At 37.0% G+C, this 26,475-nt stretch overlaps 2 protein-coding genes across 3 annotated transcripts in view; both read left to right on the top strand.

The window, feature by feature from the left end:
- Positions 1-1,100: 1,100 nt before the first annotated feature.
- On the top strand, positions 1,101-23,891 carry UBA3 (ubiquitin like modifier activating enzyme 3). 2 transcript variants are annotated; one of them, XM_057704856.1, is made up of 18 exons: positions 1,104-1,458; positions 1,644-1,685; positions 3,541-3,661; positions 4,981-5,061; positions 9,175-9,257; positions 11,831-11,911; positions 15,365-15,408; positions 15,757-15,821; positions 16,117-16,272; positions 17,103-17,205; positions 17,337-17,450; positions 20,786-20,839; positions 21,325-21,361; positions 21,447-21,528; positions 21,882-21,982; positions 22,100-22,163; positions 22,252-22,306; positions 23,089-23,891. In XM_057704856.1, exons 1-18 carry the CDS (start codon positions 1,439-1,441, stop codon positions 23,175-23,177), a joined length of 1,392 nt encoding a protein of 463 aa, XP_057560839.1. In that variant the 5' UTR covers positions 1,104-1,438; the 3' UTR covers positions 23,178-23,891. The 2 variants fall into 2 exon arrangements, with proteins under 2 accessions (XP_057560840.1, XP_057560839.1); XM_057704857.1 differs by lacking the exon at positions 1,644-1,685 and having other exon boundaries at positions 1,101-1,458.
- Positions 23,892-25,426: 1,535 nt separating this feature from the next.
- TMF1 (TATA element modulatory factor 1) overlaps positions 25,427-26,475 on the top strand; it is a 30,942-nt gene continuing 29,893 nt past the window's right edge. The window contains exon 1 of the mRNA XM_057705714.1: positions 25,427-25,997. Within this exon, the coding sequence (XP_057561697.1) occupies positions 25,856-25,997 (142 nt within the window). The 5' untranslated portion in view covers positions 25,427-25,855. The remainder of the gene's footprint in view (positions 25,998-26,475) is intronic.

A 26,475-nucleotide genomic window follows, 5' to 3' on the forward strand; every position in this document is an offset into this window, starting at 1 on the left:
AGTGGGAGTGCCTGGTGTCATCTATCAAAATACCACCACAGTGAGTCAGGGTGTTAGTCCCAAGGCACGAGCAGGGCCAGATGCCTTTGCAGACCTTTTCCTGGGCCAGCAGCTTCTTGTTAAAGGGCCTCAGCTTCCTCCTCACAAAAGAGATGGGTTTGGATTACATGATCTCCAAGGCGCGCCTTGGTTTTTACCATTTGAAGGGGTTGTGATGCTCTCTGCCACTAATGGAAAAGTCTCCTAAAAGTAGCATTGCTGGGGGCCCAGTACACATGAGCCTGTTTCGAAAAAGAAGGGTTCAACCTTAGTAGTTTCCATCTGTGGAAGAGTCTGGGCAAAAAAAAGAGGTTTCTGGATCGATGTTGAGATGTGAACTGGAGAGAGGCTCATGTCCCCTGCTACCCACTGTGGACTGTGAACTCTATCCCTCCATTTACTGCCTGGCACAGACTTTCAGCTCAATGAACGCTATTGAATTAAACCTGATTGGGGGATAATAAAGGACAAAGAAGAGATTAAATATCATAATTTATTAATAGCGGCTACATTTGCTGAGTGCCCATCAGGCTTTATGCATTCCACTTCGGTGGTTCTCAAGGTTTATTTTGCACAGAATCATCCAGGGCTTAGCAGAATGTTGGGGGTGGGACCTGAAAATTTGCATTTGTAACAAGTTCCCTAATGATGCTGATGTGGCTGATCAAAGACTATATTTTGAGAACACTATGGATTTCATTTAATTCCAGTCTTACAAGGTGAACATTATCATTCCCAGTTTACAAATGAAGACAAAGTGCCCAAGCTTTCATACTTAATAGGTGGAGAGTTAAGGACTTAAATTGTCCTTTCTGACTCTAAATTTCTTTCTTGTCCCACGCCAAGAAAAGATATATACATATATATGTGTGTATATACATATATACTTTTTTTTTTGAACATGGTTGTTTTTCTGTATCCAGCCATCCAGACATCCAAGCACACGTGTGCGCGCGGGGACACACACACATACACACACACACACCCCCCTATCTATCTCTGATTCTGGAACAAAATAGTCCAAAATTCTATCACCATTTATCTTTAGGTGATGAGATGCTTTGCATATACATAAATTGTATAAACAAAAATATATTACGTCTATATTTTCACACATAATAACATTATGCACTGGGTGAGATTTCTCTAAGTGTATTTAATCAAGATTTTAATTACAAAGAAGTCTTTAAACCCATGGGAGCCTCGCACTGTCAGTCCCAGCAGCCCCGCCCCCCCGCCGCCTCCTCCCCCGCGCCTCCTCCCCCCCGCCCCCCGGCCCCGCCGTCCCCGCCGTCCCCGCCCCTCTTCTCCGGCCCCGCCTTCTCCTGGCGGGCCCCGCTGCGCCCCGCCCCTTCTCTCCTCCCGCCGTGGGGGTGTCTGGGAAGAGGCGGAGAACAATATGGCGGATGGCGAGGAGCCGTAAGTACCGGGGCTCTGCAGGCGCCCCGGGCCGGGCTGGGTTGTGAGAGAGCGCGGCGGTGGGCGGTCGCCGCCTCCACCCGGGGTCCCCCCACCCTCCGCCCCGTCCCCTCGCCCCCCATCCCCTCGCGGCGCCCAATGTGTAGCGTGATGCTGACCCTTCTTTTATTCTCTCTTTCTTTTAGGGAGAAGAAAAGAAGGCGAATAGAGGAGCTGCTGGCTGAGAAGTTAGTGCTGCCGGGAGGCCGGGGCCCTCTCCGGGGACCCCCGCCTCCCCCCACCCCAGGCCTAGGGGACCAGCCGCAGCGGGCCCGGGGGGCTGGGAGGGGGGCACCCGGAGCGCAGGCCGCGCGGCCTCATCCCCCGACCCCCGCCCGCAGCCCCAGGGGCCCGGCCGGCCCTCCTGGTCTGTGTCTCGGGCGGGCGCCGGGCCCGGGTCCCGCGCTGGCCCGCCGCGGTGCTTGACCTAAAGGTCTTGCGGAAGGACCCTTGCGCCCCCTTCCTCCATCCCAAATTGTCCGAGTCGTGACTTTGTGAAAAGGGGATCTTGCTGTAAAACACATGAAACGGACACGGGGCCGTTTTTGGCCTTTCGTAAACACTGAGACAAGAGTATTAATTGCAAACTTTTTATGAAAACTTTATGTCAGGTATTGTACTAAGCACTGAAACCATTTTTGTGAAATCATTGGCTCTTGAAGGAGAGTGTCGACTCCTAAGAGCTTATTTTCTCCATTTATTACATACCCTGTTTCACATCAGATGCTTAGTTTTGTGCTAGTGAGACAGGTCTAAACGAAGTGTTTTCCACCCTGGGCCACACCACATATGTTTTTTCTTCCTCCTTCCACGGGAGGGGAAGAAAGTACTCTTGCAGTGGGCGTGGTGAGTTAGTAATTTCTGTGCCAATTCCCCGTAGCAGGGCCTTAGAGTCTTTAGGTATCTCCTTCAGAAAGTTGAATTTCATTTGCAAGAGGACTTGGAACAAGTTTAGTTTCACATTTCTGCGCACCTTTCATTTCCTTCCCACTTTTGCTTAAAATGACAGTTACAAATGACAGTTACAATTTGAATGTTTACTGTATACCAAGTATTGTTCTAAGGCCTCTGTGGATTATCTCATTTATCCTCATTCTGACCTTAAGAAGTAGCTGCAAACAAGGTGCAGATGAGGTTTATGGCTGTTGAGTAATCTGCTCAAGGTCACAATGCTATTAATTGTGGAACCAAACGCAGTTGTGACATCACAACCTCTATTGATAGGCGATACTTGGTCCCTTTTGCAAAAATTGGATGTTACTAATGTTTGAAGGTAGAAATTGTGGGATTTTAGGACATTTGAAAATTAAAAATAATCACAATGAAACATCAGTCTTGCAATGAGTAGAAAATACATGTTTTTGTTAGAGGAGTCCCTTGTTAGTTGTATGTTCTAAAAGATTTCTACATGGCAGTGCTTATCTATGACATAATTATAACCTAAAACTTTCTTTGTGTTTAGTGACAACAGAAACCACTTCATAGTCCTAAGAGGTTCTTTTTTGAGAGTTAGGACCTCTCAGAGAAAAATGTGTGAAAATTCCTCTCATCAAAAATAATCTTTAAGTCTCACCTTTCAGACTTGGAAAGGATACAGGAGTTGTGTTAGATGTCAAGCATCAGGATTCTGGAAGTGGAGGGTTTTTTTGTTTTTGTTTTTTCTTGTAGCTTATATTTCCTGTTCCAAGTGTATTCCTAGAACAGATTGGGCAGTTTGCAGAGATCTTTAGTAAACTCCAAATATTTAGAAAGCCCATTTCTCACTCGTTGACCAGTATGCCATGTTTGATCTTAGGTTGTTTTAGGAATCCAGAAATATGTCGACTGATTTATTTTCTCAAACATGCGCAATTCTTACCTTTAAATAAACTACATAATAGCAGGAAAAGACATTGAAAGCAAAAGCATAACCACATTGACTATTACCCTTTTTATTTAAGCAGGTCTGGTGTGGTTACCTTTTCTTTTGGGGAAACCATAATAGTTGTAGGTGTGGCTTTTTCATACTGATCTTTGCAGCTGAATTTACTGTGTTCTGTGCAGAATGGCTGTTGATGGTGGGTGTGGGGACACTGGAGACTGGGAAGGTCGCTGGAACCATGTAAAGAAGTTCCTCGAGCGATCTGGACCCTTCACACACCCTGATTTCGAACCGAGCACTGAAGTGAGAAACGTTTATTTTTAAATAACTCCTCTAATAATTTTATGTTTCAAAAATAATAAAATGCTTCCTTCATTTACTTTTATAATAAAAATACTAATAAAATTGTGTAAGTTATCTTGAAATACTAAATGGAATATTTACAACTGATTTTATTTGAATGACTAATATTTGAGTTATTTTCACATTTCTCATGTAATAGGTTGAAAATTTTCAAGAGTGAAATGACTTCCTAACCTCATTTAAAATTCTAAGTTCTACTTCAGTTAAAATTACTTTCGAGGCACACCTTTTTAGCCCTGCTATGAGACCTGCTATGAGAAATTTAATTTTCATAGGAATATAAATGTGCTTGTTTAAATTTTGAAGTTTATTTGAAACGAGCGTCTTAGAATTGAAGTATGTGACTGCTGTATAATAGAGGAATAGAATTTGGAACTGGTAGTGTCTGACTTAAAGCAAATGTTCGATTAGATACAACTTGTTTTTTATTACAAGGTAGGAAATGTTCCTTTACGGTAAATTTTTATGTCCTTTTGTATTGATGAAGAGATGTTGTTTTGAAATAGAAATATTGTGCTGCTCCTCAAGTTAAGGTGCAGACTCTTGGATTTCATGCAGTGTCTTAATCTGAACAACTTTTCTTTCCTTTAATCTTGGACAGAATTGACGGTATTCTGTGTTTCTATTCTATTCTGTTTTCTTGTGCTTCTTAATTTTTTTTCTTGGCCTAATAATTGAAGATACTCTGTTAAGTGGTTGCTTCAAATTGTATTTCTGCTGATAGGCAATTTTCTGAGTTTTATCTGCTTTTTTTTTTCCTGTCATCTTATGTTTTGTAGGTTTAATCTACTGTATTCAAAAATGGCTATTACTGTTCTTACCCCCCCATTTTTTTAAAAGACCTCTAAACACCTTGTGCAGTGCTTGATCTTCAGTTCTTAAGATTTTTACATTTCTTTTTTTAAGAAGTCAGTTAAATAATTGAGTATGATGCTTTCCATCCCTTTCAAAGTTCTAAAAAAAGACAACTCTTAACTAGGCATAGTTTTTCTTTTTAGAAATAGCCTTTTAATTTCATACAATAAAAATCCATTTACAAACATTAAAGTTGGAACTCTCTGAAATCATTAGGGTTATAGAATTTCTGGTTCTCCCTTGTTCATAAATTTAAATTAATTTATTAACTACAAAGGCTGCTCTTTATCTTCAGTTGCATTTTTCATGGAAACATCAGAAACTATTTTATAGTTTGTTGCTTTATTGGTGGTACTTGTGGTTTTTATCAACCAGGTTTTAATAAGCCTTTTTGTTCTTTACAGTCTCTCCAGTTTTTGTTAGACACGTGTAAAGTCCTAGTCATTGGAGCTGGCGGCTTAGGATGTGAGCTCCTGAAAAATCTGGTAATATATATACATAAAATATGTATTTTCTTCTTTATAATAATTAAACCTTCTTCCTTTTCTGTCATTTCTTTATTATGATTGTTAACCATTTCTCCTGTGCCTTTGTTAGATAAGTTTAACAGGTCAAATTCCAGATAGTAATTAAAATGATGATGTAACCCTAAAGTCCTCGGCTATAAAGTCATTGATAGAAATTCTTACTTCTCTTTTCTTCTCTGCTTTTTATTCAACAAATCTTTGTGCTTCCCCTTACAAAGTGCTCATTAATTCAGTGAAGTAAATAAGAGAACTGGTAATTCATATTTGACATGTAACTTCAGAGAATTTATTATTTCTTTTGTCCCTCAAAATAACCTACTTGGGTTAGGATACTGTCTCATTTTATATAGAGGGAGACACAGGTTCAGGGTTGTTAAATGACAAGTTTTTTCTGGATTATGGTGATGTGCCTGGAATCTAATTCAGGGTATCAGTTCTCAGTCAAGTGTTTCACTGAACCATTAGGCCCCTACGTGATCTAATCATACAGCAATTTTTTTTATTTTTATTTTTTTATTTTTTACAATAAACTGCATATATTTAGAGTGTACAATTTGGTATCCCAATCTCCCAATTCATCCCCCCCTGACCCTCCCCACTTTCCCCACTTGGTGTCCATATGTTTGTTCTCTACATCTGTGTCTCTATTTATGCCTTGCAAACCGGTTGATTTGTACCATTTTTCTATAGTCCACATATATGTGTTAATATACAATATTTGTTTTTCTCTTTCTGACTCACTTCACTCTGTATGACAGTCTCTAGGTCCATCCATGTCTCTAAAAATGTCCCAGTTTCCTTGCTTTTTACAGCTGAGTAATATTCCATTGTATGTATATACCACATCTTCTTTATCCATTCATCCATACAGCAATTTTTTGATGACCATATGGTAGTAGACCCATAAAATTTAAGAGAGCTAAACCCTTTTCTCCTTTTTTTGGTCAATCTGTTTTAAATGACTGTCATCTTAAGAGAGGATACTACTTAGTGAAGCTATATTTACATAATGGTTGGAAATCCTTAATTTGTGACTTAATTAGTTTCATTGACTTCTGATAACTACACAGTAGCTCTTTATAAGACTTTATCAGTTTATTTAACAAAAATGGATAGGGAAGAATTGATTTGGAGCTGTTGTATGCCAGCCTTCTGATTAATATGTGCAAAACTGAAAATGCTAGAATAGGCTTCTTAGAAAATGAAGCAGGAAACAGCCAGATGAAGGATCTAAAAAGTCAGCCTTGGGACCAAAGTTTAAATATAAACAGCCACATTAATTTTGCTAGGATACACATCACTTCTAGTGAGACTGCAAAAACTTAATACACTTCATGGTACTTAGTGCTCTGCTGGGTTCTGTGGGCCTTGTAGGTTATCATGATCCATGTCCTTAATGAATTTGAAGTATCATTGGGAAGACAAGTCTCTCACAAAATAAGCAGCAGAGGTATGATATTCTCGGTGATAGGGTGCCAAAATGACAATACCTTATCAGAAGTAAATACCCCAGCAACATGAGAACCAAAGGATTTGTGGAGGATGGGCAGTGGTTTTGGTAGGCATTGTATTCACAAATCCCCTAAATAGTTCGCTTTTTCTGTTTCAGAGCTGTTATTTGCAAATGTGATAGGTATCAGTTTTAAATGTAAAGTAATTGGAGATTAGATCTTAGGAGTAGTCATCAAGCAACTTTAGGAGTGGTCTTGTTATTTATTTATTGCATTGTGGTAACCTCTTAGGCAAAAGAAAAAAACTAAGGGTTTTCAATTTTACCATCTGTTACTTGGCTTGTTTCACACCTAAGTACAAAAGAGATATACATATATGTTTTTTCGATTGATTGTAAGCCCCCAAAGGCTTATTCTAAAAAAAAAGGATATGACATTAATATTATTGATTGAGCAAATATTTACTGAGCATCTCCTCTGTAACCAGGTACTGTTTTAGATGATAAAGATACAGCATTGAACAAGACAGAAGTGTGTTTATGGGTCTTCTGTTTTAGTGGAAGGGAAAAGACAAGTAAGTTATGTAGTATGTCAGATGGTATAAATGCTATGGAGAAAGGAAGGATGGAAGATAGATAGCCTGGCAGGCAGGGAAGGGTTCACAAAAGCTGCTACTTGAACAAAAACGTGAGCAAGAACACTCTAGGCAGAGGGAATAGCAAGTGAAAAAGCTGTGAAATGGGAGCGTAACTGTTATGTTCCAGGAGAGCAAGGAGGTCATTACAGCTGAAGCAGAAGTGAGGAAAGAGGGTCATTTTCTAGGAGGATATCAGAGATAATGAGAAATGGAGGGGCTTGGAGTGGGTATCACAAAAGCCTTCAGGTGCCACTGTAAGAACTTTGCCTTTTACTCTGTCAGGAAGTCATTGGAGAGATTTAAGCAGATGAGTTGACTCGATCTGACGTTAACCTGGATCACTGTGGCTGATGTATTGAGAAAAAGACTAGAGACAGAACAGAGGAAGAAACTGAGAGGCTGGTTGGAGAGTTGTTGGCAGTCTATCTAGGCAAGAGGTGATAGTGACTTAGAACAGGGTGGTAGTACTGCAGGTAGTGAGAAATGGTTGGATTATGGATATGTTTTGAAGATGGAGTCAACAGGATATGCTGATGGGTTGGTGTGGAACATGAGAGAAGGAGAGGAGTCAAGGATGACATGATAAGGTTTTTACCCTGAACAACTGGAAAGGTGGAGTTGGCATTCACTGAAATGAGGGGAGCTGGGAAAAGGACAGATTTGCTGGTTTTGGTGAGCAAGGATGATTGGTTTTGGAGACTGTTAAGTTTGAGATATTTGTTGGATGATGCTTTATCTTATGAGATTGTCTGAAATCGCCAGAACTAATAAGTGCAAGGGCACTCCAAATTCTGGCCAGTAAACTGGGAGGAAAACTCATGAGTGTGGTGAATCGGAAACCAATTTTTAAAAAATGTTCAAATTCTCATGAGTGGGGTGACCAGGTGAAGAACGTGTTTTAAGGAGGGGAATTGATCCACACCCTGTCAAATACTTGAGGTGGGTCATGTCAGAGAAACTGAGAGTTGGTCATTGGAAGTAGCAATGTGGAAATCATTGGTGACCTTGACAAGTGTGGTTTTTGGTGGAGTGGTGGGAGTGAAGGCTTGTTTACAGCAAGTGCAAGAGAGGAATTTGAGAAAGAAAATATGGACAAGTCTTTTGAGAATCTCTTGCTATAGACGGGCAGAAAAATGGGGAAATTATTGCCAAGTGATTCAATTTGATTGTAGAAGTAAACTGACCAAAAACAGAAAAACATAATTGATTATTGAGACCTATTTTTTTTAATCTTTTGCTTCTGTTGGTAAATTTGAACAGTGGTTGTACTGTTAAAATATGTGGCATTATCATTGAGACATAAGAGTGTTGCTTCCCTCTAGCTTTTTGATTGCTTGCTCTTGACTCAGTACTTTTAAGATATAGTATTTCTGTTACATGTGCTGTGTGTGTGTGTGTGTGTTAATGTCTTATAGTTAATTGTGAATGGTGGCATACTTATGTAAATGAAGATAAAGCTGGTATGACTTACTTTCAACAATATTCTGAAAAAGAATAGCAAATACAGTTAAGTAGTAAGACTACTAACATTAAAATATCTAGCAGTAGCAAAGCAACAAATTTTATAAATGTGTTTATGGAATTATGAAACAACTATAGAAATTTTGAGTTATTCTCTTTTGGTTATGGACTATTTAAAGCTGAGTAGTTATACTTTTTTTTTTTTTTTTTTTTTTTTTATTGTGGCACACGGGCTTAGTTGCTCCGCGGCATGTGGGATCTTCCCGGAGCAGGGATCGAACCCATGTCCCCTGCATTGGCAGACGGATTCTTAACCACTGCGCCACCTAGGAAGCCCAGTTATACTTTTTTGACCTTTACAAGAACCCTGAATTTCATATACCTCATAAGACTGTTTAACCATTGAATACAATTGTTCAGAATTTATTGAGAATTTGTAGACTTAAGACCACTGAAAAGAGATTTTAAAATTTCAAATGTGAGGAAACTTCTACTTAATTGGGTTTTTTTTTGTTCCCACAGGCCTTGTCTGGTTTTAGACAGATTCATGTTATAGACATGGACACTATAGATGTTTCCAATCTAAATAGGCAATTTTTATTTAGGTAAGTTTTAATATCTCATTTTAAAATTGTGATAATCGTTTGAACTTGTGTACATTGCAGTTTAATAATTTTCAAAACTGAGAGGATAACACTAATTTTATTAAGAAATAACTGCCACTCCCATCTTAGGTAAAATTTTGCAGGAAAATTTTGGACATTCTGGTGAAAGTAGTTTTGTAAGCAAATATATAGTTTTGTTGTTTTTAAGGAAATTTACAAAAGATGTATGTGATTTTGGGGCGATTGTGCCCTGAAGACACTGAATGCAGCACTTGTCTTCCTGTTGATTTCATAAGAGAACAGTAACTATATATTGGTGGCGACTTATGAGCCAAGATTTGAGTGGTGACTGGGGTAATGAAGTTGTGACAGAGTTTGAACTGAGTCAAGGAGAGAGAATCCAGGAGCAAGTGGAATGGAACAAAGAGGGATAATTACCTTAGACATACATGAAATATAGAAAGTGTCTATGTGCGAGTGTAAAAACTGAAAGTAGGCCTTATATGCTGATCTGAGGGAAAGTTCATTAATGAATTTTAGTATGTAGTATTTAGGGGCTTTAATGGCTTAGATAAAAATGTCTATTTGTTAATCAAAGAATTATAGATATGGAGAGATGAGGACTTTTTTCTCTCTCTCTGGTGATTATAGAGTACTGACAAAAAGCGCTCAAATAGTCCTAGGTATGCAGGATGAGGTTAGGTAAGCAGAAAAAATAAAATTAAATTTGTGGAAGATCTTAACGAGGTTGAAGGATGGGTTAAACTAAGTCAAGTTACTGCAGTATAGTAATTATAGTGTGAACCCTTCGTTTAACTTTGAAGGTTTTTTGTTTGTTTATTTTTTTAACCCTTGAAATTTCTCTTCACTTGATAGGAAAAGTTTGTGGGCCCTTTCCAATCTGACAAATTTTTAGTGTATGACTGCTCTAAAAAAGACACCAGTGAATTGATTGGTTATTGATAATAGGCTATGCCCTTTAATTTGGGGCTGAAATAGTGATTGAAGATCATAATGACAGCTAACATTTGTGGAGTGCCTAGGATGTAGTACGTACTTTCTCAACTCTTTTTTTTTTTAGAGTATTTTATTTTATTTTATTTTATTTTATTTTTTATTTTATCGTACTTTCTCAACTCTTTATCTGTATTACCTCATTTAATCTCAGAGTAAACCCCAGGGTAGATACTTGTTTTCCAGGTTAAGTAATTAGGCCAAGATGTCCTGCAAGGATGATGTGTATTAAAAGGCCATTTTACTCAAAGTGCAGTTTTTAGGTGGAGCAATCTAATCCCCTAATTCTGGAATGATAATGTATAACAGTTCCCACAAAAACCATCTAGGAGTTCTTTTATTTAGGATCTACTATGAAAGCACATGATGCACAATCTAAAAGATTCTTGAAACTCTATTTTATCTCCTTCACATATTTAAAGAGCTCTGTCCAGGGTAGTTGAATGCAATACTGAAATCAAGTTGTTTGACCTATGCTAGACCCTCTTCTATTGCAAATTAGGACAAAGTCAGAATAAAACTCTTATCAGAAGTTTTGAGTCAAAAAAGCATACCACTTTATTGGAGGAAAGAAAATTGACTTATTAAAGCATTTTTAAATTATAATTTTAAATAAAATATGATTATTAGGCACATTGATTTTTTTTAAATTTTCATTTATTTTTGAAGTGTTTACTTTGTGCTCAGCTAGGAAGGAGTACAAAGAGATAAGAATATGGTAACTTTCTTCCAGTTATTCATAGTTTAGTAGGCATGATAGACCTATGTATATAACCAAAAATATGTTGTGAAAAAGTAGTAATGAATAACTTATTTATAAATGAGGGAGTGATTTATTTCTGTAAGGGGAATGAGGAAATATTAGGAAATAAAATACCATTGGTACTGAGATCAGAGGAGAGAATTCATGTCCTTTCCTGTCTGTAGCTATGGTTATTATCTAGGAGTGACCTTTTTAGGTCTTTAATTTTTACCTTGAAAATTTTGAAAACATTTGCAATTTTGGATAATGCCTTTGGAATTATTCCTTCAAAAACATGGTTATGGCTTCTTATGGGACACAAAATTTACTACTTAATTAGCACACATGGGAAGAAGGGGATAAATGAATATTCTTGCATCCCTAGGACCCCTCAAATTTATTTCCACTAAGACCTGCATAGTAACACCTTGAAGTTCTGGGGTTCAGGGCAAATGCTTGGAAACCTCTGGATCTGGGATAATTTTTTACATTGGGAAACACAACAGTGAGAAGTGGCTAGGAACCATGCTGTTATTATGCTTTACCTTAAAAAATAAAAAAAAGCACTGTTCATATTTTCACTTAAATACTTAATTAGACTTGTCAGTACTTGTAAATACTTAATTTGGAACATCAACAAGGGTTGACATTTAGTGTTGAATGACTAATTATTCATCAGAAATACTTAGGTAAAAATAATCCTTCTAAATAGCCTCCAAATAAACTCACCGTGGATATTTTTATGTGTGGAAGTAGATTATGTAGATAATCTAGATTTATATCTTGAATGATAATTTAAATATAATTTTTCCTGTAGGCCCAAAGATGTTGGAAGACCTAAGGCTGAAGTTGCTGCAGAATTTCTAAATGACAGAGTTCCTAATTGCAATGTAGTTCCGTATCCTTTTGTCAAATAAGTTACTTAATACTTAAGTTTTTGAAGCTATTATTATTATTATTATTATTATAATACAAGAGATGTTTAACATAGAGAATACAGATAAGCAAAAGGAAAATAAGCAGCAGCAGTAAGCTTATTATTGAGATACCTGCTGGTAACACTTAGTTTAATGTCCTTCCAATTTTTTCTTAAGGTTATATAAATTTTATAAATGTAGCCGGTACCATCATTTATTTTGCCTTTTTGCCCTTAGTTTCAGTTTCAGTTGTATATCTCCTCTACTGTAAGTTCTTACACTGGATCCCTTTTAATCTTTGTGTTGCATTACCATAACAGGCAAAGTAAAGAGTCAGCTTTTTATTAGTCAAGTGGAAGGTGTGTCAGAGTAAATAGATTTTTATAAGAAATATATGTTTTAAAAAAGGACTGTTCACACTGTGTTGATTCCCATACCTATAGATCCAGGGGACTTTTAGTATTTTATAGAAATTTAGGAAATGGGATTTGTTATTTTTGGAAATACTGCAGGATACAAAAAAAGTATGGGTCTTGTATGCTGAATACTGCAAAATGTTGATGAAACAAATCAAAGAAGATCTAAATAATGGAAAGACACTTCGTGTTAAAGAATTGGATGATTCAACATAGTGACGATGTTGCTTCTCCCCACATTTGCATGCAAGTTTAACATAATTTCTGTCAAAATCCTGCATTTTTTTTTTGTTGCTCCAGACAGGATTCTTCTAAAATTCATAGAGAAGAGCTAAGGAACACCTAAGACAATACTGAGAAAGAATAAAGTTGGAGGAATCATTAGCCAATTTCAGGAGTTACTGCATAACTATAAAAATGAGGACTGTGTGGTGTTGCCAGAGAGATAGACATATCAGCAGAACAGAATAGAGGAACCAGAAATAGCCATGTGCTAGTTCAGCCGATTTATACTTGACAAAGGTGCAAAAACAACTCACTGGAGAAAGGGTAATCTCTTCAGTAAATTGTGGTGGCAAAAAAATGAATCTCAAACCTCAAAATCACAAAAATAAACTCAAAATGGATCATAGGTTTCAGTATAAAATGTAAAACTGCAGAACTTTGGAAGATAACATAGGAGAAAAATCTTAGGGATGTAGTGCTTGATGAAGAGTCCTTAGACCACATCAAAACATAATCCGTAAAAAAAACAAATGGTAAATTGAACATCATCAAAATTAAGAACTTTTGCTCTGAAGGATCTTGTAAGAGGATGAAAAGATAAGCTATACATTGGAAAATACTTAGGAAGTAGGTATCTGACAAAGGACTCATCAAGAATATATAAAGAGCTTTCATAACAGTAAAAAACAGTGCAATTAGAAAATCGACAAAGAATAGGAAGGGATATTTTGCTAAAGAAGATAGCAAAAAGCGCATGAAAAGATGCATTATCACTAGCTGTAAGAGAAATCCAAATTGTGATCATGAGTTATTACTATGCATTCTATTAGGATAGCCAAAATAAAAAATAGTAATAAATGCTGGCAAAGATACAGAAAACCTGTATTACTTGTACATTGGTGGTGGGAAATGTAAAATGGTATAGCCATCTGGAAAATAGTTTGGATGTTTCTTAATTTTGAATATATACTTTTCATACAAGTCAACAGTTTCACTCCTGGGCACTTACCCTAGAGAAGTGAGTACTATGTCTACAAAAAAACTTGTTCTCAAATGTTCATAGCAGCTTTATTTGCAATAGCCAAAAACTGGCAACAATCCAAACATCCATCAATAGGTGAATTGTTAAACTTTGGTGCAATTATACTGTGTATACAATATACAGTTATTGTACTAGTACAATAATACTGAGCAATAAAAAAAGAACTAATAAAATACAACTTGGATGGATATCAAGAGCATTATGCTCAATGAAAAATGCCAATCTTAAAAGGTCATATATTTATGATTGCATTTTTATAACCTTCAAATGAGAAACTTATGGAGATAGCAAATTGTGATTGCCAGGAATTAGGCATGGTGGAACGGATAGGTGTGACTGTAAAGGGGTAGCAGGAGGGAGATATTTTTGATGATGGTATAGTTGTGTATCTTCATTGTGGTGGTTACACAGATCTTACATGTGTTTAAATGACAGAACTTTACACACACATTTTATCACATTTGTGGTTTCATGTTGTACTATAGTTAACATAACTTGGGGCAAACTGGGTGAAAGAAATATGGAACACCTGTGGACTATCTTTGCAAAAATAAAAGTTTAAAAATGCAAATACAGGTCCTTATAGGTAGAAGGAAGCGGGGGAGAAAAGAGTGTGCACACTCTTTGTCTACCCCCATTTTTAGATCTGGAAAACTTTGGGCATTTTGTTGAAATCCAGGAGATGGGATTTCTTGGTCTGGCTCGTGCGTCTCCTGTTTTTGTTCCTCCAGTGTTTGCTCTGGTTCTCTTTTGACCTCCCTTTTCTAGCGGCAACTTATGCCTCTTGTTTGCCTGGCATTCTTGAATGGATTTTTCATAACTTTATTTGTAGGCCGGAATAAAAAAATCTATGGCAGACATATTATGTATTGTCCCTCTTTTCTCCATTTTGCCTTTTAAAATATATAATTGTTGATTTGTTTTAGGGGAGTATAACTTATATGTTACTAAACAAAATTGTTCCATTGGAAATTTTTTTTAAAAAGGTTTTTTTGGCATACATATCCTGTTCAGATGTTAAGTACTGTGATTCACACCCACAACCAGTTTTGAATGGGGTTCCCTTGGCACCCTCCAGGCTGGGGAAGACTGCTGCTATGGTGTGGGTTGGGTGAAAAGAGAGTCTTGGAAAACTGAGTTAAATGAGAAAGAAAGAAAATTCATCTCCTCACACCCCCAAGGGAAAAAAAACCAATAACAAAAAATTAGCACCTGAAAAAGCTGTTGGAAACATCTATGTTTTCTAAAAATTAACTTTGCAGTAACTTTTTTTAAAATTGACTATATCTAACATATAACACTGTATGAATTTAAGGTGTACAATGTGTTAATTTGTGCAGTAAATTAACTCCTAAAATCCCCTTTCTAAATGGGAACTATAATGAGCTTGTTCCCTTCACTAAACAGATGTTTTTTGCCTCTGCTTGGTGCTGGTGGCTGAAGACACATTCTGTTTTCCCAGGGCTTATGGTTTTATGTAAGAACTGAAGCAAAGTAGAAAGTTTAACAGAGACACAATTATAATGATGTGGAGGTTTGGAGATGTGAGAAACTGTAGTTAGGGAGGAGTGTTTAGAAAAAAGATTTTTCAGGAGGTAGGGTTGTATTCATTTTGTCAGATTCCTTGAATTCCACCCTTTAAACATTGATGACTTATGTCTTGTTTTAAATCTATATTTATAATTTGGCATTATTGAATTCATTTTAGAATTCAAAAGTTTAGCAGCTTAAGTTCCTTTACTTATATTCAGACATTTCAACAAGATTCAGGATTTTAACGACACTTTCTATCGACGTAAGTTTTCCACTTGAAATTAAATTCTCACTGAATTCTTACTGTTTTTCAGTTGCTATCTGTTTGAAGATTGCTAGCTATTTGAAGACTATTTATTTTCACTTTTTGGTGTTAGCTTTTCAGGAATGTTGTTGACTGATTGAAAAGAGAATAGCACTGTTTTAATTCTTACATGGTACCATTAGCTGCATTTTTATATGCTGTCTTGAGTAAGGATTACTCAAAGACTGGAAGCTGTAGGTATGTGTTTTATAATGAAAAATGTTTTTTTGTTTATTTCTTAGAAATTGTGGATTATTTTGTGCAGCAGCATTTTAAAAAAGTCAACTTGCATTTTTTTTCTTGTAGAATTTCATATAATTGTGTGTGGACTGGACTCTATCATAGCCAGAAGATGGATAAATGGCATGCTGGTAAAGACTGAGTGTTTTTACAGTTCTCTGAAGTTCTTCCTGCTGATTTTAACATACTGAAATTGAGACTTCTGTATCATATTTTTGAAAAATCAAAGTTAATTCAATTTTCATTAATAGGTGTAGTTCATTGTTTATTGCCAGGTGAGGATGTAAATTGCTACTAATGTAATCCCTTAGTTTGATACATCAGTACTCAATAATGTGATTGACTTATACAGTTACTTGATAGCATTCTCCCTTTTTTGAATTCTTATCCCCCTCTTCTTATAAACCCTTCAAATAATTTTCCTAGATATCTCTTCTAAATTATGAAGATGGTGTATTAGATCCAAGCTCCATTGTCCCTTTGATAGATGGGGGGACAGAAGGTTTTAAAGGAAATGCCCGTGTGATTCTTCCTGGAATGACTGCTTGTATTGAATGCACACTAGAACTATACCCACCACAGGTAATCACAAAAGCACCCATGTCTGTTTTATAGTATCTTGGGGTGGAATAAGGGTTGAATTAAGACTAGTCAATATTTAGGATTTTTAATTAGGAGTAACCATATTTTAAAAATCATGCTAAGAAGAAATGATAAAATATGAAATTTTGCTCTATTTTAGGAAAGATATAGATTGAATATCATCATTTTGATACTGTTCTATTCTCATAATTCATTTGTATTGTTTTTTTATTTGGAAAGTGGATATCAAGGTATCAGTTACAAAGTTATATGCTGGGATAGAGCTATAATCTATTTTGTTTGTTTTTTGCCTGTGTTGTTTCAGGGAGTTAAAGATACCAGAGATGAGAATGGTATTTCCAAAGATGGGGCTCCTTAATCTACATACCTACTTTAAAGGGCATTTAGAATTTTGATTTATAAATGTAAATAATTTTATTAGTATTTACTTGGAATTGATTTAACTATGAATTTGTTTTGTTTTGGTTAATTTTATATCTTCAGATTTAAATATTAGGTAAACATAATAAACTACTCATTTGAGAATTTATTCAGCCCTTTCTTTCCCATGTTCTAACAAAGCTTAAATTTATATACTTTGTAAATGTAGAACAAACCTATTTTTTAGGCAGATCAACTAAATGAAGTGACTCAGATCTTTTGTGTTAGTTTCAGAAGCATTCTCAATAGCATAAAATGTTTTGTTTCTGTAAGTGGAAAGCTAAAATGAATTATAAGAAACTGTTACAAACTAGATCATAACTAGAAGTTACATTTTAAAATAATTTATTGTTTAGAATCCACTAAAAAAAGGCACACTGTGGTTTTAGGTTAATTTTCCCATGTGCACCATTGCATCTATGCCCAGGCTACCAGAACACTGTATTGAGTATGTAAGGATATTGCAGTGGCCTAAGGAGCAGCCTTTTGGAGGTAATAAACCTAATTTTATACTCCAGAATTACATAAGATATTTGTCTGTTATTTATTTGCATAATTACGTTAAAAATAAGTTGGTTTATGTTTACATGTTTCTGTCTTGCCTTTTTTTCCTCCTCTGACAGAAGGGGTTCCATTAGATGGCGATGATCCTGATCATATTCAGTGGATTTTCCAAAAATCCCTGGAGAGAGCATCACAATATAATATTAGGGGTGTTACGTATAGACTCACTCAGGGTAAGTTACTGAATTGTCATGAATTATGATCTTAGGATGATCCTTTTTTCAGGGAGTGGGATGCTTTGGGGGAAAGAATTGATAAGTGATTTCAGATAGTACTATCCATTTGAGATTCAGTGAAGGTGCTGTGGAAGTAATAGTTCCCAGGTGCCCCAAATTTGGTAGGAGGGAGCTGAGTTTGCCAGAATCCATACTACTTCTTAACTAGGAGGAATTTAATAAAATCATTGGATCTTATTTACTCAGGGTTGGAAGAGGCCCTAAGTCATCCAAGTCGAACCATTTATTCACTTTATCTTTTGCTGGAGAGCAGTTTATCCCTTCCTGGGGCAATATATTTCATATTTGGACAGTATTGTTAAGACAGTTCTTCTACATATTGAGCAGAAATCTCCATCTTTAGTTTGTTCTGAGCATTGTCCCAGACTATGCCATATATGAATTTAATTCTCTTTTAAGTAATAGCCCTTAACATATTGAACCCTCCAAATCGTTATCACTCCCATCAGCCTTCCTAGTTCCTTTAACCCTTTGACCTGTTTCATGACTCAAGGTCCCATCATGTAGTTTTTTTCTAACCATATTTACTTATCCATACTTCTCTTAACTGTCCAGGTGAGAATACAGTGCTCTAGGATGGGTGTTATGATAAACTTGATCATTGATGCAGTCTTAGAGGAGAGCAGGCTTTTTTATTGTTTGTTGTTTACATTGATGCTATACTTTTGATTCCTTCAGGTTACTGCCTGCTAAAATCTGCAGGTTTTCTCCACATACACAATTTCTAAGCCATATCTCCCTATTACAGATTTGGCAGTTTTAGGGGGTGGAAGTTTTTTTTTTTCCCTTTTCTTTTCTACTCAGGTATAGGTCATTATAAGTTTCTTTTTAAATTTCCATCCTGCTGTTCTCTCTCTATATGTATATTCTTTTGTGCCTGCCAATTTATGTATTCTTTTTAGCTTCATATCACTTGTTGTTTTGATAATAATATCCTTTATCTCTTTTCCAAATAATTAATTAAAATTTTTAACAAGACTAAACTGGCTGAGAACAGACATCTGAAGCATACTTCTGGTGAGGCCCTTTTAGATTTATCTCCTTGTATTGATCATAGCTTCTTGAGTACTTTATATTTCTTTGCCTTGTTCACAAGGATGTCATGAAAGACCTTTCCAGATGCTCTCATGAAGCCTATCTTCCACATTTCCTTGGGTTGCAAAGCTAGTTGCAGTAACTAAATGACGTAGTCTTGTGACTTCTCTCAGTGAACAATCATAATGCTCAGTTTTAGTGATCAGTGTTTCCTAATGTGAGTTCACCCTTCCTAGAATTTTGTCCAAGATCATCAAGTTCACCAGAAAGAGCTTTGTCTTTGTGCAAATCTGCCATTTCTCTCCTGTGATTATTTCCTTATGTTTACTAATGTTCTAGTTTGTCATTTGAAAATTCCATTCCTATACACTCCCTTTTCCCCTATTCTGACCTTCTTTGTGTTCCTGAAACACACCAAGCATGATCCCACCTTAGAGCTTTAATGTACGCCTGGAATGCTCTTCCTTGGATTCTGCTCAAGGTTGGCTCCTTATCCCTCCAGTATCAACTGAATCATTTCCTGATCATTCAACTGAAAATGACTTCTAAGCTATTCACTATTTTATCTTTTTATAATTGCTCAGAACTAATGGTAGCCTTGTTTTTCTATGCAAAGAGTATTTTCATAATCTGATTCATCCCTGTTCTTGGGCCTTTGCCCTTGCTGTTTACTCTGTAGAATTGCTGTTTCTCTAGGTCATTGCATGGTTGAGTCTTTCTCTTGGTTTAGATTTCAGCTCAAATTATCACCTCCCTGACCATCCCGTCTTAACGGACTCCTCCATCATGTAAGAGCAGATAATTTTTTTACTGCTCCTATGTACAACACCTAGAACAGTGTCTGCCATATAGTGCACATTTATTTGCTAATTGTTTGAATTAACAAATGAAATCAGTTTGTCCTGATCAGGAACTGTAAACTCATTTCCGTATGTATTCTCATTTATCCTTCCATACCTTTTAGCAAGGCTTGGTGTGTACTTCTCAGCCTGATGACGGAGGGCCTTGACAAGGAGTACGGAAGCCAAACTGGAAGTGAAGTCCAGTTTTTTGAGGGGTGGGGGATGAGGGCGAATCTTTTATCATTTTCACGTTGCTTTTATTGGACAGTATTTCTTCAACTCCTCACTGCTTGTGACTACCTGTTCCTCCTTCCAGTACATCCTGCTCTATGTGGTTCACTGGAGAGCTTCCAGTAATCATGAGGTTAGCTCCTCCCTATTTCCCCTTCTCTGAAATTGTACACAATCAAGTGGTTAGAATTAACTTTTTAAACAGCTTTCCAAACTTCCTAACTGTCTTCCTTTCATGTCTTCTTAGATGTTTCCCTTTTTTCTGAGGTTTTTAAAACCTGCCTATGCCTGAAGTCTTGGGAACACATCTCTACGGTGGGCTCTCTCACACTCTAAGATAATATGGCTACTTTTCCCTGAATTTTTGTTTTCTAAAATGAACAGTACAAATATAGTTACAGAACATTTATCTTATACTTAAAATGGTTTAGGGTGAGGCTTTGTTCATTCCTAATCTGTGGATACTGATAAGAAAACAGTGAGGTAGAAATAGAGAACTATGTTTAATATTTTGTGTAATCCATGTTATAGAGTGAAACAAAAAGATTATGGGCAGTTTTTTTGTTTGTTTTAAATTTTTGTGACTAGAATGGCTAAAACTATTAGATGAGGAAAAATTAGATAACTGTTATTGTCCTACTCTATTGTACTCAAACCTTACTGAATACAGTATAGTATACTGTATCAGTTAAGATTATGCACTTTAGGGCAGATCTCAGTTCATATACCACCCCTATCACTTATAGCTGTGCATGTTGTTAATTTCTCTCACTCTCATTTTCCTTATCTGTAAAATCAGAATAATAAGACTAACATGATATTTTGAAAATTCAGTAATAATTTTATTTAATCTTCATACTGTTCCTAGGACAAAATAGATACTCTAATTTTTAGCAGTTATTAATATATTACTGTCTCATCTTTATATGAAACTTAGTGTGAAGAATATACTTTCTTTCCTACTGTAATTTTCTTAAGATAATGAACATGCTACAAAATGATGTGAATGTGAAAGATCATTTCATGGTAAAGCTTAAGTCTATTTTCTGACCTTAAAGCCTGAAAAATCAAGTTATGGAAAATGATATTTAATCATCATTGTCTAATTTAAGATACTTACTTTTTAAAAGAAATGACCATAGTTTAATGAATATATTTTTTCAGGGGTAGTAAAACGAATCATTCCTGCAGTAGCTTCCACAAATGCAGTCATTGCAGGTGAGGAAAAATGGCCACTACTTGTTTTCTTTCCTTCAGGTTTTAATTCAATACCTAAATTGGTATTTCTGTAGCTACTTGATCTCAGAAAACTGGTGTTCTGGGAATTTGATTATTCTTCTTGGGTGGGCAGTGGTATAATCAAGCTGCACCCAAAACCACAAAACAAGCTATTATATCATAGATAAAGTGCTCTGCAGTAGGGGGGTATCTTAGTGCCATTTCTTCTTAATCAGTATAACAGACTGCTCAGTAATCTGAAGAAGAGGGAGGAAAATGTAGTGGATTATAAAAAATAAAAAAAAAATGTTACTTTCTCAGTTTTTAAAAATAAGAGGGTTTATATATGTATTTTTCTATTTATTTTGTAATCAACCTTGTAAATTTATCTGCTCTGATTTATAACTGACTTTTTTTAAAAACTTCTAATTTTAAATATCTAATTTTTATTGAGTTAAAACACCTTTATTTTCTCTTCTCTTTAGCTGTGTGTGCCACTGAGGTTTTTAAAATAGCCACAAGGTAATGGGTTTCATTATTAATATGTATGTAAATTTGTGTTTTGATCTGGCTCAATTACATAAAAATGAACATTTTTTCATTACAGTGCATATATTCCCCTTAATAATTACTTGGTATTCAATGATGTAGATGGACTGTACACGTACACATTTGAAGCAGAGAGAAAGGTTAGTGATAGTATACTAATGAAAACTTTTTCAATCATGCCTATTTTGATTTTTTAATATTAGTTACTGGCTGGAAATGTGAATGAAATTGCCTACACCCTTTCTAAGTATTTTCTAACTTCCAGAACCCTACTTACTATGTATCTTTTGTAATACTATCTCCTGAAATAAATACTGTGTAGCAAAATAATTTAGAAAAAATGGCCCATTAGGAAAAGCAGGTTTTAAAACATAAAAATTTGTTCATAGGAAGTATCCATGATTATAAAACAACTGGATTTTCATTTCATCATTATAAAGAGACTGTTATTGGTACATGTGCCACTGTGATTTGTGTTTTGTGTTATACCTAGGAAAACTGCCCAGCTTGTAGCCAGCTTCCTCAAAACATTCAGTTTTCTCCATCTGCTAAACTGCAGGAGGTTTTGGATTATCTAACCAATAGTGCTTCTCTGTAAGTGTTCAAGACTTTTGTTATGTTGTAGAAAAATTTTTGTGACTTTAAAACTTTAAACACTAGAGTTGTTTTTATAAAAAGTGATCTTTGATTTTTTATTTTCTTATAATTTAGGCAGATGAAATCTCCAGCTATCACAGCCACGTTAGAGGGTAAAAATAGAACACTTTACTTACAGGTGATCAGTGTTCAGTTTTTATTTTTTTCCACAAAATTATATTAAAAGTTTAATTTCACTTAATGTGCCTTACATTATTGTTTTCCAGTCAGTAACCTCTATTGAAGAACGAACAAGGCCAAATCTCTCCAAGACATTGAAAGGTATTTTATTTATTTATTTATTTTTTTGAGATCTCAAATTATTAATTTTATTGCCTTAAGTTTTTGTTTACTTATTGGGGATTTTTTTTTAAGCTCTTTATTGGAATATAATGGCTTTACACTCTTGTACCAGTTTTTGAGGTACAGCAATGTGAATCAGCTGTATTTATACATATATCCCTATATTCTCTCCCTCCCACCCTCCCTGTCCTGGCCCTCTAAGGCATCACCCATCATCGAGTTGATTTCTCTTTGTTGTACAGCAACTTCCCACTAGCTATCTGTTTTACAGTTGGTAGTGTATATATGTCTATGCTACTCTCTCACTTCGTCCCAGCTTCCTCTTCACACCACCCCCCCACCTCCAACCCCGTGTCCTCCAGTCCATTCTCTGCATCTGCATCTTTATTCTTGCCCTGTCACTGGGTTCATCAGTAGAAAGGTATTTTAAATGAGTATATTTACTAATACTAATCAATTTCTTTCTTTTTTTTTTCCCTTCAGTAAATGTAATAAATGTTTCTTCTAGATATGCTCTTAATGCTTTTAAATAGTGGCACCATCCTAATTACTTATATCTTTAGAAACATTAACAGTTAATTGCTTTTTTAGTAGAATGTTAAAAAATCTCTTGGAATCAAATATAATATCACCTTGCTTAAATAACAACAACTGGATTTTAATGTTTATCTAGACCATAATTCTCCATAGTTTGTGTGTATGTGTGTTCTCTATTTTGTTGAGTTTTTATGCTTGGGTTAATTGTACTTTTTTTCTTTTAGAATTGGGACTCGTTGATGGGCAAGAACTGGCAGTTGCTGATGTCACCACACCACAGACTGTACTATTCAAACTTCATTATACTTCTTAAGGAAAAGAAATCCGCACATAATAGAAAACTCATGAAAATATTATACTTCATGGATGCTAAGAAATTTATTTGATGTCATTTTTAGCATGTGTTGCTGGAATTTGACTTTTTTTTATATAATGAGCCACTCTTTTTTAACTTTATAACTTTCCCTTGAAGACAGAATTTTGGGGTTGGTGCTTGTCAGCATTTTCATTAGTAATATGGAAAATGGTTCCTGGAGAGAGATTATGAGCGAATGTATTGCTTCTTTTAGAGGAAGCGGCAAACAGCCTCTTGTATATGAATTTTATTATGGTCAAAGAATGCATTCTTCAGTTTTCATTTGAGCACCCACATATACAAAAGATATCCCTTTAAAAAAATAAGGAAATTAAGTTTTAAATAACAGTAAATGCTACAACCTGACATGTAGAGCATATTGAACATAGCCTACTTCTTGCTTGATTTAATATTCACTTAATTGTGGCTGTTCAAATGAATATTATTGCAAAAGTTACCTTGTCCATAATAATTTGTAAATGGTGTTATAGCTGAATACCAGTGCATGGAAATGGGAAGTATTTTCATGTGTTTACTTGCAGTGCCATAGAGGCCAATATGCACAACATTAAAGCCAAGACATGGATGTTTAAAAGAATTTAATGTTTAAACAGTTATCACTGATGCTTTCACACTATTTATTAATAAAATCATATATTGTCTACTTTTCTCACTGAAATTTTTTAAAGTATGCTAAGGATAGTAAGTAGTTTTGTAGTAGCATAGAAATAATTTTTAAATATGTAGCAGATATGCTAATACAAAAATTTTATGGTAGCTGAATACTTTAGCCACAATAAATATCCACTGATTTAATATTTCTCTAACATAATATAATGAAATGGAATGCTTTTTTCCCTGCTCCTAAAAGACTAAGACTTAAAATTAAGCATAAGTACTGAAAATATGTCTTAGTATCTTAGTGTGGGAACAAGTAGTACATGTTCTAACCCTGTTTCTGACTTGGATGGCAATTTTGTATTTAAAAGCTTTGTGGTTACTTGTGACTGGGTTAAATTTTCAGTTATTTTTATTTTTACTTCAATATTGGGAAATAATTTGTTTCATTATAAAATCATACTGCATAAATTTATATGCTTTCCTTACAAAGTTACAGATTCAGTTTACAGGTGCTATATACAGATGCTACAATAATTCTCAAAGTAGCCTTGTGAGGTGACAGTATCTCCATCTGAGAGCTGAATAGTTTTAGAAAGTTTAGGTCATTTACCTCAAACTGTATCATTAGAAGTCTTGGAATGGGGAGGGATTCCACCCTTAACCTGACCTCCTCCTCAGGTTACTTAGCTAAGCTGTTTGAAGTTACCTGAGTTATTTAGTACTACTGTGTAGATTACTAAATTGTAGAAGTTTCAATATACAGATTTTTACAGAAGTTAGATAAAATCATCGTAAGATCATAACTTCTCAAGGGCAGGGTTTAAATCTGGCTAAAAATAATAAAAATAATTCCTTTATGGCATGGTTCCTTGCAGTGGGGTAAAACAAATAAGGTAAATAACCACAGTCGGGAGAGTGCAATTAGAATAGGGGGGTCTGTGACACATTGGAGCGAAAATTATTTGTCATAAGGTGCAACTGTTCCAGCTGACTGCCGTGTTGGTGTACGTATTTTTCAAAATCAGCCGGAAGTCTGGATTTTTTGTATGAAATCGGGCTTTTAAATGTTGGTAAAATTTTAACATTATGGGGGCCAAACCAAACGGCTGCTGACTAGATTACGAACGCCACCAATTTGATTTGTTTGAAGAGCGTATGCAGAGAAGTTGTATTTTAAATAATATGCGCAGAAGAGTAGTAGTTTAAATGCTTCCTCGGTTTGGTTTGACAGGCAGAGTGGATGTGTATTGTTAGGGGCAGATTGTGTCCTTGTTCAGATTTTCTCGTTATTTATTGTGGAGGACTGCTTTTTACTTGCTTGCATGTGGTGGGCTGGATCAGGTCTTTTATATGATGCCCAGTATTTTTACACAAGCCCAAACCCAGGGTTCCTTCTTAAGGCCAAGTTGACACGGACGTGATTAAATATTTGAGAGAAGGCGCTGAGGGAAATGCAAGACTCAAACTTCCCTGTGCAATTATTGCTGGCAAGGCGCTAGCTCTTAATAGGAGAGCTATTTTCCAGGAAGGAACCCAGTTGAAAACTCGCATATTCCTCCCAGAGGAATCAGCGCCCCGCCGGCGTAGCCACAGATTTTCTCCCGGGGCTGAGAATTGCGGCACTACGTTTGGAATCAGTTTCAATAGGGAGCGTTCCGCGTGGTTCGGTAACTAGTGGCAATCCTGGGCCCCCGGAAGTGACGTCAACGTTCTTCGGTTCTTCCGTCTATCGGCGGAACTCTGAGCTCCCGGACTTGCTGATTGTGTACGTGGAAGCAGCCAGCGCCTGCGCAGTCGGAACGTTTCGTCTCAGCTGTGCGGGAACCGCGGAGGGTAACGTTACGGGCTTGGGGGAGATCTTTGGGGTCATGGCCGCCTGCTGACAGGGCCCGGCGGGTGGAGAAGGGGGCGAGGCTCTCTGTGCACCTCCCCCGGGCCCGCGGCAGTCGACCTGTCCCTCGGCCTTCCCGCTCGGCGCTGCCGCCGCCGCTAACGCCGGCGGCTGAGGAGGGAAGATGAGCTGGTTCAACGCCTCCCAGCTGTCCAGCTTCGCCAAGCAGGCCCTGTCTCAGGCCCAGAAGTCCATCGACAGGGTCCTGGACATCCAGGAAGAGGAGCCGAGCGCCTGGGCCGAGACCATTCCGTACGGAGAGCCGGGTAAGGGCGCGGGCGGCGCCTTCCCTGTGCTCTCGCGGGCGTCTCTTGCGAGGCCAACAGGTGAAGCGGGGGGGCCGGGCCTCTGCCTCGCTGAGAGACGGACATCTGAGCAAGTCCTCGCCCCAGCCCGGCCCCAAACCCTGCTTTGGCCTCTCAGTTGATCTCTGCTTTCGTCCCGAGGGCAAGTCGAGCCCCGGGTCCCTCCTTGCCTGTGGCCCCGGGTGGGGGGCTGACGGGGACCCGGTTCGGTGGTCGTGGCCCCGCGCCCTCCCTCCACGGAGCCCCGAGCGCAGGCCCCCGAACCCGGGCCGGCTGCACGCTCGGGACGCCGTTGGAGCCCAGTATCGGAATCAGTCCGCGGGGATGGGAAGAAGCGTCGCGAACACTTAGCGAGCGCTGCGAGCTTGGAAGCGCGTCGTGTACTCTGTATCTGTATGGCCGTCTCTCGTGAAACGGCTCCTCGAGTCCGGGTGTTGTC

Source organism: Hippopotamus amphibius, chromosome 13 (genome assembly GCF_030028045.1).
Source record: "Hippopotamus amphibius kiboko isolate mHipAmp2 chromosome 13, mHipAmp2.hap2, whole genome shotgun sequence".
Taxonomy (NCBI): Eukaryota; Metazoa; Chordata; class Mammalia; order Artiodactyla; family Hippopotamidae; genus Hippopotamus; species Hippopotamus amphibius.